We start from the raw sequence: 13,462 nt of genomic DNA, 5'->3' as shown, positions 1-13,462 counted from the left end.
AAATTATAAAGTATTAAGAAAGTATATTCAATATATATATATATAATATATACACTTGCATTCTGCAAAACCATTCATACATAGAGTGTATGGTTTTTTATATCTTTTTATTTATTTGTACCAATCGATCTCAGAGTTAAGGTTTTCTTACATTATAATACTATGTTTATTTGTAGTAAATGATAGTATCATCTGCATACATATCAGTGGTGCAATATGTAGGGCATTTAGGAAGTATATTAATGTGTTAAGAGTGAAAAATAAAGTACAACGGAGTTTTAAAAAAAATTGTGTATGTTTCCCAATTAACAACTATATTGTTTAAAACCCCATAGCAATGATGATAACTACATAGTATAACGATGATAGTTATAATATAGAAGAAAGATAGAGATTATTATGATGATATTGATGATGACGAGGAGGAGAATGATGACAACAACAAAGAAAATTAACATAATAATGATAATTCTCAACCACAGAATTCTATGGTTTTATATTTGGGTATATTATGTATGTTCAGCAAACAATATATTTTGTACTATTCTGCAGTATCTACTACTGGTGTGTTTTGGCTGGTAACTTACCCCGAGGGATGGTAGGAGTGGGTCCATTTCTTGCCCAAGCAAACAAGTACTGCGACTCTAATTCGAATTCCATGAAACGGCATTTCCTGTAAAAAAAATACAATAGGAAAAGTATCATTATCCATATTCAATGATAATTTAAAATAAACATAATTATCATTAGGTCTTAGCAATTAGTGAAGACTTTTCTAATGGCATTTTAATTTTGACTTGGTGATTCTCATAACAAAGCTAGTGGAGTAGTGGAACCTATCCGCCCGGGATTTTCTATTAGAATTGTAAACTTAGATATCGGAAAATAATGATAATTACCGGTATTAATATTGCGAAAAATGTATAATATACATATTTTTTTTTTCTAAACGTAACGATATCCTTTATATCATCCCATCATCAATGTAAGCAATAGAAAAACGCTCTCTCCAAAAGAAGTACACGTGACTCGTAAGCAAAGTGTGTATGCAGTTTATTTCTTAATAACTCGTTCACTCGCTCGTTTGCATTCAAATCTGTGTAAACAACCACATTATGCATAAACATTTAAAACTCAGCTATCACAATACTATCACATTACTGTATTACTCGTAATCTTTATCATAGTCATGTAAATACCGTATAAAAGCACAAATAAACAGCTTTAATTCCATGAATTTTAAACTTACTGCTTTGCCCGCGTATTATCTAAACTATGACACATTAGCTGAGCTTCACAAACTCCAGGTTAGCATTAACATCTCTAAAATAAACATAATAAAATAATTAAACTACTAATCATACTTAATTGCTGCGAAGCAGCCAATTCATATTCTTGACAGCAATTTGACCTCTGAAAGGTCATTGTTTGTCAAAAAACAAGGGCCTAAGACGACTGAAAAGCGGAGTTTCCTTCTTTCGTTCTGCCGGGTAAAATCAATTACTAACCAACACGTACCAACGTCCGCAAGTCGCGACGCTCGAGTATTACTATTCAGCGTTTTTACTATATTTCTAGGTTTCCTATTTCTACGTTTAATCGGCCCATGTCTCAGCCACAATATTTTGAGGCCAATATTATTTACGAACCCAGTTAAACTTATTTACTAGCCCAGGGAGTTGTTATTTAGAAGGAGTCACAACAGAATCCTCTCTTTTGATCAGTCTACTTTTCCGACAAGATAACGAAAGCAGAGAGGTAGATAACGACGAGGTTCAATTACCGAATATGAGCATGCGCAGTAAACCTTCTTATGCTTGTGACGAAGAATTTAACGCTTGAGTAAACTTGTCATCTCATCTACGCTCGAAACCTTTTCGAAAAGAAAATAGAGAAGCGTATGCAATAATTAATAAGATAATAAGATGGATGATCTTTATACGGATGCAGATTTTTCGGATCTAGATTTTGAAAATAGCGATGTTGAATTCAATGAAAATGAGCCCGTTTATTGTCCGTGTGGAGAAGCGTCAGATGACCAGATGATAGCCTGCGAAGGAGAAAATTGCCCAAATGAATGGTTTCATTTTCTTTGTGTAGGCTTTACAGCCGACAACATCCCCGACACGAGGTTGTTTTGCGACCCGTGTTCAGTTATTCGAAAGCTTGTGTCCCAGCCTATGCCTAATACTATTAAGAAGCCTCTCCGTAGCGTAGAAAACACAGGTTTGTAGCCACCTTATTTAATGTTTGTTTATATTTGCAAGCGTAATTGTTTTTGTACAGTATTTGTTTTAGGAGAAATATGATTTTAGGCCTAAAAACTAGATCCAGCCTAGGCTTGGCGTCAGTGGCGGCGCCAGTGGGGTGGCAGGGGGCTTAAGTCCCCCCACCGGACAGGTCAAGCACCCCCCCGCCGGACAGAGCTCGTCGGGCAGTCAGACCATAAAACATATAAAAATAGGCCCACACCAAGCCAACACATGTCTGTCACAGTCTGAGAGTGCCATTTTCGGCCATCTAGATGTTGATATTCTTTAAAAAATCTCATTTGGGAGGGGGAACCCCCCTCTCAACCTCTTCTCCCAGCTCGAGCCTACGAGCTCAAGCCCCCTTGTCGGACAACTTAGCCCCCCAGAAAATATATCCTAGAGCCGCCACTGCTTGGCCTAGTAGCAGGAACAACTTTGCCTAGGCCTATTTTTATTATTTTTAACTATCCAAGGGCATAAAAAACTAAATATAATGTGAACAATGAGTATGAAAAATGTATGATGTTTTCAAATTCTGTACATGACAGGTCGAAGAACCCACTCAAAAACTAAGAAAAGGGTTGCAGAACAGCCACTACAGCAGGATAAAAGACAAAAGCAAACAATTGTTAAAAAGGGAGAAAAAAAAATTAATGTTGGAAAATGTATTTAAAGTTTCTGGTGACAAAATTATATACATTATAAAATGCACATTTTAACTACAGTATACAGTATTTGGTATGCTGAATACAGGGAGGAGTACAAATGTTATTTATATAATACAATAATACAGTATATAACATTTGTACCAAACTCTGTATAAGCTGCTTACTGTAATGACAATAAATTTACTATATATACAACAACAACATCATGAAACATTCTTTCTGTAGTTAACATAATATTTTACCTATTTCAGGAACTGCTAATTGCAGAAGGCCGGTCTTGAAATACTCCATAGAAGATGCCAAGAAAGCCATCCATCAACTTTTTATTGAATCTTTAAAATCACTACAAGTGCATCCTGTATATAGTGGACAATTTAGTAATGCTCAGTGCAGGCCTGGCTCAGTGTATGCAACAGCTGGTTAATTACTTATTAAATGATGTTGAGTCAAATTTGTTAAATGAATTTTTAAATGATCTTTGTGGTGAACTATGGCTGGCCTTGACTTCAGCAGACCACATGTTAGGTGCAGAGGCATACGAGAAAATAAACTCCACAAAGTTTTATTTATTCCAACTGTTAGAGCTTCTTGCTTTAAACTCATCAAGTCTAATGATGGTGAGGTAAAAACATATGCCATTGCCTTCATGTATATAGTTAAAGATATAGGAAAGAACATAATGAAAATTCGAAATGACATAGATAATCCTAAGATTGTAACCGAAACGGCAGCAGATATTATAACTACAGAAGAGGATTAAGTACTCCGTTATGTTTCAGGCTACATTCCGTATGCGTTACAAAAAAGGTTTAAAAAAAGACGCTCAGATGAACTGTGTAAAATTATTGAAACCTGGGTTGTACATGATGCTGATAATAATGAATCAAATGATTTCTTAACTTACACACAGCAATGGATTAACAAGCAAAATAGAGGAGGATTGTTTACTGTAAATAATGACACCTTTTCGACAACATTTTAACACTCAACAATTACTGATAACATATCGAGAAGAAAATCTTAAAGAGATTTTACTGACCAAAATAATGGAGTCTGATAATGTAAACAGAATGTGGGACAAGCTGTTGGCAAATAAGTTAACTATGAAATTATCTACACAATTTTTAAATACTGTAGTTTGCTATTACATTAAGATACGTTGTAAAGCATTTATCAATGTTTATTTACAAATAAGAAAGAAAAAATGATATAAAAATTTCACGTAAAAAAGAGAAAAGTCTTCGTAAAGAACTTAATGGTTAGGTTCCTCTGCATTGTGAAGTAGAGTATTTAAATAACTGGAACAGAGGTGAGCTGAGATATGCTAATAAAGTATATTAAGACTTAATATGTATGCGAACTATTTCTTGTGGTTGCTATTTGAAGATCGTTGGCACTTGGGTAATGGTGCATCGTCAAGAATTACTTTGCCAGTTCCAGTTCCATTTGAGCAATTCCCCCTTTTTGACTTTTGAGCATACAGCAACGATGTACCTGTAGCATGGAGTGCTAGATAGCTATTTTGGAACTGTTCTAATGTTGGATTAGTGTTGCTGCCTCCTGCACCTCTCTGTCTGGAAAAGTACTTCTCAAGGCGATCCTGACAAAACTTTTCGCTGAGAATGTACTTAACATTAGGTAGATCAAGTAAGACCTTGGCAAGCTCAGTGAAAGACATGACTGCAATGACATAAAAAAAATGTACTATGGCATTATAAGAAAATTTTGAAACTTCATTACGATGCATTATCCCCAAAAATCACAATGAATGCTTACCTTCCAAAGCAGAATTCTATAGCATTACCCACTGAACAAAACTTAAATACTCAATTTCATATGGTCAGGTTGACTTTCATGTTACTTTAAAAAATAAATGGGGAGACAATTCATCTAAACTATTTTTAATTGTGCAAATAATATGCAGTACAATGCAAATATTAAAATTTATTACTGATTTGTATTGGAGGAACTCTGTTAACCAATTTCTATACAGACTGTTTATGATTACAAATATTAGTTTGACTACTAACCTGTCATCCTTAGACCACCAAGGGTTTGGGCACTTAAACATAACCGCTTCTTTTCACTCTTTGTAAGGTCTGGTGTTTGTTCTGCCTCTTCTTCCCACTCAGACAACAAACCAAGGAAATCTTTGATTAACCACTATTGAAAAAAAGTAAATGAAATATACAGTAAATCAATGTAAACAAGGGCAATCCTTAATACTGTTATATAAGAATTTAAATCTGTAGGGCATAAGAATACACTACAAACATAAATACTTTTTTTAAAAAAAAACCAACATTTTTTTTTCAAATCAAATCAAATCAAATAAAATCAAATCAAATATGCATTTATTTTCCATACAATACAGTAATACAGTAAATAAGAATGCAAATTAAAACAAATACATTGTATGGAAGGAGGCTACAGTAAGTTCTAGTAGAGTTTAAGACGTAGCTACCTTTAACAAAACAGTTGGAAAAGTGACCGGTACCAATGATTAGCTGTATTCCAACTAATATACAGAATGATATACCAATAAAATTCTAATAATAATTATTTATAATAATTCCAATCTTAAAATAAGTTTGTTGATAATTAAAAGGAATCATATTATTATTAAAAACTTACGTGCAAGTTGCGGGACTTTTGGTTCCAGCCAGAATTTTCGAGATTGTTTCTTGAAGTTTTCATCAAATGGGGTGGATCAGAGAAGAAGAAAATCTCTCGATTCACATCTGCTGGGTTGGTACATTTGTACAAAAGATTATCACCATCACGGTGCATTTTGCAAAACGACCTATTTGCAGCAGCACCATCTGCGGTCATTGCCCTTACACGAAACCCTACAAACTCTAATTGCACTACAACTTGCCACAAAACAGTATGTAACTGGAATCATTTCATCCCTCCTCTACATGGAAAATACGCAAATGGGTGGTGAAAGTTGGAGAAAATACCACGAAGGTACAAAACCAGTACATGGTCTGCTAAGTCAGTCACTTGATCACGATCTTTACAGCGATCCTCAAACTCTTGAAACTCAGTGTTTACATCACCAACTTCAGTGAATCCGAAAATTCTACCTGTACGTTCAGAGTAGGCCAGACCTGATTTGATCTTCATCTCGTCAAAAATTAGACTAACATCATAGACCAGATCATTTCTCTCATTCATTCTCTTTAATAATAACTTCAAAATGTCAGGGTTTACACCAGAAGTTGCATCAGTGTGATGGATGTATGAGTTCAGAGTGTTAATGTGTGGCAGTGCTAAAAATCCAGATTTCTTTATGAAATCATACGCTGCACTCGACGTATCGTTCAGAGCAATGCACCACCTTAACATGGCTGGGTGCCAACGCATTCGTCGTGCATCTTTAAGATTTGCTTGCTTCACTTGCTGATCCCAAAGGAATCTTGCTGCAGAATCTTTAGGCAAAGCACTGAAAGCATTTTTCGAATCAGTGCTATTCATTAAGTCATGCAGTGCTTCTTCTTTCTCCTCTGTCAAAACCAAACTATCCTTTTCAAGCATTTGATTGATCTTGGTTTCCAACTGACTATTCTTTTTCTCCAAGGATCTACGGGCGTTCTCAACATTGGCGATCTTTTCAGTTAATTCCTGGCGATCCATCATATCATGTCGTACACATGAGGATGGTGCAGTTTTTGTTGATGATGGATGCTTCCTAGTAACAAATGATATCATAGAAGCCAAGTTGCATCGATATGCTTTGCATGTTTCACAACGGTCATCATTGCTTACCAAAAGTTTGCACTTTATATGACGAATTGTTGATTGATTATCTACTGTTGCTACCAGCACTCCATCGTTTCTGTAAAGCTTGTCTTTTTTGTCCATAATCACTGGGAAGTCATTGTTGCCAACACAAATGCTCTGACTTGCAACCTTAAAAAACTGGGCGATGTTTGTTTTCTGATGTTTATCAGGAAAAGCCTGCAGTTGTTTATTATGTTCACGGTGTACATATTTGTCCCATACCTTAATGAACCAACTTCCATCTTCGTCTATAACAACACATCTCTTTGTGTAGCGCATGTGTTGTTGTCCAGTTGAACAAACATGTATTTATTTTCTCCTTTCCAAAGAATGTAGCCCATTTTTGCTGCAACTTCAATGGCTTCACAAAAAAAACTTGCCTGCTCTTGTACTTGGTCAGTGCTGAAACTGACGAGATTAATTCCAATTTTTACATCTTTCTTTTTTTTTGCGCATATTTTTCTTCCACACATAGAGTTTAACTCTGCAGTTATTACATACGTATTGTGGGTGGATATCGGGTAAATTTTTCTTTACATTAACCTCCAGTGCCCGCTGAATTAAATCAGAATAATCAAGTTTTGAAATAGAAAGTCTCAAATCTGAAGTGGCCGTCTCCTTTCCACACAAACGGCAATATTTATTTCGTTCGATTATCTGTGAGTGACAATAAAAATAATCATTATATTCAAAATATATAACAAAATTGCGACATTATTCGATCATTTAGTAATTTAAAAAAAATTACAGTCAGTCCAGAGAGTTGTTGTTTAGAATTCATTAGGACTAGCCTAATCCAAAGCAGGGAGTTGTTATTTATTATTTAATAACAACTCCCTGGCCAAGGTCTCCAGGCCCTAGTACTAGCCTAATGAAAATATTAATTTTAAAAGTTAAACGTAATTTATTTCAATTTATTCCACCTTTTATGTACTGACAATGATGATAATTGGATGGGTTTCGGCAACCTCTATCCCGTGTGATGCCAAGTCTAGCCTAGGCCTACCTAAAGTTGGGTCGGACCCCCAAGAATACGGTATAGGGCCTAGGCCTAGGGTAGGCCTAATCATCGCCTGGGAATCAGCGATTATAGTCGCCAAAAAGCATGGCAACTAGAGAGTGTCAGTTATCAACTACACGCTAGCGTCAAACCGCTACAAAATATGCCCCTATATCATTTCCCTGCTAAGAAAACATGTTCAGTTTGAACTCAAATTACGTTTCTGTACGAAACTGTAAGAAAATGAGACATAAAGAAAATGATAGTTAACAAGTTGCATAAACTATTGTCTTGGTTATAAAATGGAGATACGTGCGGAAAATATAAAATATAAGCTTTAAACCTTACCAAAAACCCATGAAAATTACAAATGACGGTATACGAACAAACACATATAACTCCACTTCAAATAGTCGTAACATTTTAACGAAAAGGCGAATTTTTATGCGGTTTTTTGTAAATTATTCTTCGTAAAACTCCCTTGAGATGCAAATTTATTGAACAGCAAAAATTGAATAAAAAAAAACTCTGCGCATGCTCTACTGGTCATTTGTCACGAAATTATTTTCTCTACAAAGGCAAAACTTTTAACAACTGAGGGCGCAAGATCGTCGGAAAAGTACCCTATTGACCAAAGACAGCAGTTAGTCACGGTTCTCTTTGAAGATTCAGTACACCGCGCTTCGCTCATTAGCTGTAGATAAGTAGATAAATGTGTTGTGACTCCTTCTAAATAATAACTCCCTGACTAGCCTATTTCAGCGTGCTAATTATTACATTTTAATAGGTGACGCTTGTTGTAGACTGGCATACACGGTACCAATTTCTAGTCATAGTTAATAATCCAAGCATAAACAAAAATATGGGCATGACCCTTGCTTTAGCAACTGCCACACATTTCCTAATTCTAAGTCAAAATACAAATTACAGGTAATTTCCTATGATATCCATTATAACTAATAGTACAGTTGCTCAATGCAAATTATGTAACCATTAATCATATAACATAATAATATTGATCTATATTGTCAATCTATAGCACATAATATTTATGAATACAGATTCTCATCTCCCTAGGCCTATATAAGAATCATGTATCTGTCTGCCCAACGTAGAGTAATGCAAGCCTATATATACAGCAGCGGTATTTGCAATACTATAATTAGCTAAGGAGCGAAATTATATAAGAATCATGTATCTGTCTGCCCAACGTACAGTAATGCAAGCCTATACTATACAGCAGCGGTATTTTCAATACTATAATTAGCTAAGGAGCGAAATTATAAGTGTGATCAAAACCTCTAATTTAACAACATACTAATTTCTATAAATTCCAGATTATATAGGTATGATCACTAGGTAAATGTTTAACAACTACCATTCATGTTTATTTGACTATATTAAAAAAACTCACATTATTCGCCATTTATTTACCAACATAAATCATAAACCGTTATCGGTTTTGGTTTTCTGCTGTGTCGTCTTACAAAGTACCAGTACTTAAGTACTGTACAAATAGTGTGGATGTCACTTCAAAAATGACAAGGCAATTTTATTCAACGTTTCATTTTTATTTAAGCATCATCAATAATAATAGTATTATTATCATTATTCCTGATGATGATCAAGTAAATTATTTTTTTTTTCAAACTGTTTTTGGGCGGAAGTAAATAACTTACTTTGGTCCTTAGCACCCATTTAAAAAGGTACGTGCGTTCTTGAGGTTTTCTCCGACTTTTACGTATTATAATAATCTTAATTGCATTTTTATTAAATTGTTGAAATTGTTTTCTGTACCATAGGACTCAGATCGGAACTACTTAAAAGGGAACTGGACTAAGGCCCAGGCGAGGCCTATAGCTTAGGATGACTGGCTGTTCAGCGTTTGGCTGCAAAAACCAATCTGATAGTACAAAGCTTTTCCGATTTACGACTAATGAAAACAGAAGGAAAATATGGGAAGCAAAAGGCGACTAAATTTGAAATCTTCGACTAACTCAAGTCTTTGTGAGGTAGGAAGTATAGGCCTGCCTTGGCTTAAATTCTATTTTTTTTTCTTTTTCAACTATTAAATATTAAGCATTTATCGCCGTGCGAGCTGGCCTTCACACTGTACAAATAGCCATAATGGTGTAAGCCCATAACAGATTTTGAAAATTGTTGTTACGGAAGCGTCTGAATGGATATTCGTCACATAGCCAGAGCTAGTACTGTACCTGACTTATACTATTTTAATATTTATAAATAATAATAATCAAATTAATAACATAAGATTTGTACAGGGCTCGTTCATATTCAAATTTAAAGAGCAACAATCTATATATACCCTATTGGATTTTAATTACATTTTGATATACATATTTAATTAATTTTTGCTAGTGATCGTCACATATCATTTATTTGCAAAAATAACAGGAGCTAATTAAGGGTCTATATGGCAGGATTGCTTAATTGAAGAATGCTTGCCATCGAGGGGGCTCTCTCGGTCTATCGGAGAGGATTAAAGAAACTGCATAAAAATAGTAAATTATTACAGTATTACAATATGAAATTGGATATAAAGTAGTGAAATCATTAAAAAAAATCTATAAATACAGTTACATGTAATTCGACTGCTAAAAAGATTAAATGGAATTAAACTATACAGGAGGCTGCTAACTGTATTTATACAATATTATACACAGGAACGCACATCACGTTAAACACAGAACGCGCATCGCGTATGACACAAAATGGCTTCTAAATTCTCAATAGTCGCAACTCTTTCTATCTATGGCTCTGCCGAATTCTCCCGGCTCACGCCCTCTATCAACAGTAAAGATACTCCCCACGCTGCCAAAGCAGTTTACTCATGGTACACAATCTTAATTAACCACTCAAATAAATAATTTTTTGACATAGATCATTATACTGTAAATACAAATAATAAACTTTGTAACCCGTTTTTTTCAAATATACAATGTACAACATTTTTTCTTACACTGAACCTTTTCTGAATCATCTTACAGTATTTTTTTCTAGTTTAATTAGTTTAACAACAGGTCGTTTATATGATTTTCCACAGACTTTTACATTAACAACTATCACTTTTCCGTCAACACTTGGAAAAACTTCTTTAATAACACCGGTTAACCATTGACCTATCTGAGCTTGTTGATCAACAATTAATACTCTATCTCCTTTCTGTAACTTTTCAGATTCCTTGGTTCACTTTTGCCTTATTTGCTGACTAGGCAGGTACCCAGCAACAAACCTCTTCCAAAATAGATCCACTGTCAGTTGACTATGACGCCATTGTTTATTGCTTCGTGTAACCTCTGCCTGATTAATCTTAGCAAGCGGCAACACTGGATCACGACGTCCTATTAAAATCATATTAGGCGTCACCGGATCAGCATCACTTATATCTGATGAGGTATATCCAAGCGGCTTGGAATTCATTAATCCTTCAACTTACTATTGCTTGAAGGACAACCTCCGGTACTACTCTTTCATACAACATCTCAACTTCTCGCTCCCAAATCCCGCCGAAATGGGGCGCATTAGGGGGATTAAACTTGAAGGAAACCCTTTGCGTTGCCAATCTGGACAGCAGCTCTAGACTCATTTCTCTAAAACATTAATGTAATTCGTTATCAGCACCTGTAAAATTCGTTCTACAGTCACTGTAAACTTCTTTCGGCGTACCCTTTCTGGCCACAAATCTACGAAATGCCATTATAAAGCAGTCTGTAGTCATTGCTGATAACAACTAAACTCAATAGCCCCACTCGTCATACATTTAAATAATACAGCCCATCTCTTCTCTGTTTTTCCTCCATTTTTTATCATATAAGGTCCGAAACAATCCATTCCTGTACTGTAAAATACAGGTAGACCTATTCGTAGCCTAGCTTGCGGAACATCTGCCATTCGAGGTACTGCAGGTTTGCCCCTCCATCTTTGACACCCTTGACAAACTCTCAAAATGGACTTTATAGCACTTCGTCCCTTTAGAATCCAGTATTTCCTGCGTATGTAACTAAAAACTTGTCCAACACCTGCACTATGACTAAAGGTGTTCGTGTCAACTCGCTTAATTAGCAATCTTGTAATTGGATGCTTAGGATCCAATATGAAAGGATGTAGGTCTGTATATAGGTTTCCCTTTCTAAGCCTACTACCAACTCTTATTAAACCGATTTCAGTATCAAACTCTGGCGTCAAATTATTAAATTTACTGTTTTTCAGTTCCGTCTTACCCTTACTTAATAGTAAACACTCTTCTGGAATTGACTCTCGCTGTGCTCTCTTCAGAATCATTATTGCAATCTCTTTAACTAGATCCGCACAGATTACATTATTCTCCTCTTTTTGCACTTTAACACCATACACTTCTTGTAAATCTTCCCATGTTTCAAAGGATTCCAAGTCTATGTCATCACCTGGCTCTAGTATACAACCTGCCCACAGATCACTGATCTCCTTTCTCATCGCTAAATTTGTATGTACACTCAACTTTCTCATTAGGCCACTCACTTATCGGATGTTTTAAGAAGTCAAGACCATTTATCCACTGACTCTTTAACTGGTTTGCACTCATACCACGTGATAGATCATCAGCCGGATTCATAGTACCTGGCACGTGCTTCCATGTCATTTCTGCTGTCTTGTTTTTAAATTTCTGCTACTCTAACAGATAAAGATTTTTTAAACCAGTCAGCCGGCTTTTAAAACCATGCTAAAACAATGATGATGTCAGTCATCATGTAAGTTGTATTTACATTCATCGTATTTACATTCATCCGCGGATTCCACAAGTCTTGCTCCAATTACAGCACCTTGTAACTCTAGCCTCGGAATGGTTAACTTTTTCTTGACCGGTGCGACACTTGACTGCTACAAAAACTGAGGTAAATTCACTATCATTCATTTTCCATCTTAAGTGCTGCAGTTAATCAATGCATAGGCCTAAGTGCCGATGATATGGAGCCGATTACCTCTAGTACGGTACAGTGCTCGTGAGCAAATTGGATGCAATTGCCCTTTATCCCCTTGCCCTTATTATTCTTACGGTCATAACTACTGCATTTGCAGAGTTTTGTATTTTTGCAGCACAGTTAAGTAGAGATTTAATATATTATAGTTTGGAATGATTGAATAGGCATTCTGGTAGTCGGGTAGAATGTAGTTTATTGTATGGATTTATTTTCCAAATAAAAAAGAATATCTGTATAATCAATAATTTGGCCTAGCTGTATATTTCCTGGGTGGTAAAACATGCCCATAAACATTAAACAAATTGCTGGGTATATGTTTTTCCAACGTGTGTATGTAAACATATAACAAAGGCAGACAGTAGTGCAGGGTTGACAAGGACACAAAAGGTACACAACACTTTTCAGGTTGATAAGATAAGTTGGTGTAATAATCTGCTTAACGTGAGCAAACTCTTTAGAACAATAACAAATCGTCACATGTCGATGCTACAACAACTACACATTATATCATCAGGAGAACCTGGATTATTCAGTGTCAGAAAACTTATAAGGAGATTCGAAGCATGTAGTGGCCTTATACTAGAGATGATAATTGGGCACTCAAAATGGGCAAATGCGTGGCTTGTACTCCGGAGAGAGGGGTATGGGTGGTTTACAATCCTAGATATATTTTGGAGAAAAAAGTATACCCAATTAGCAGTCAATTTGTTTTTAAATATACTTTAAATGGGTGGTGTTTCTGTTAGAGATTATATGCAAGTGACCGCTATGTCAATA

General features: G+C 35.4%; 1 protein-coding gene across 1 annotated transcript in view; it reads right to left on the bottom strand.

The window, feature by feature from the left end:
- Positions 1 to 351: 351 nt before the first annotated feature.
- Positions 352 to 13,462, bottom strand: part of LOC117124627 (peptidyl-glycine alpha-amidating monooxygenase B-like) — a 24,961-nt gene continuing 11,850 nt past the window's right edge. The window contains exon 4 of the mRNA XM_033270922.1: positions 352 to 673. Within this exon, the coding sequence (XP_033126813.1) occupies positions 559 to 673 (115 nt within the window). The 3' untranslated portion in view covers positions 352 to 558. The remainder of the gene's footprint in view (positions 674 to 13,462) is intronic.

Source organism: Anneissia japonica, unplaced genomic scaffold, assembly GCF_011630105.1.
Source record: "Anneissia japonica isolate Jap-2015-1 unplaced genomic scaffold, ASM1163010v1 scaffold287833_len2544123_cov190, whole genome shotgun sequence".
NCBI classification, from domain to species: domain Eukaryota; kingdom Metazoa; phylum Echinodermata; class Crinoidea; order Comatulida; family Comatulidae; genus Anneissia; species Anneissia japonica.
Note: the sequence above shows the minus strand (reverse complement) of the source record. Positions and strands in the feature narration are given on the sequence as shown.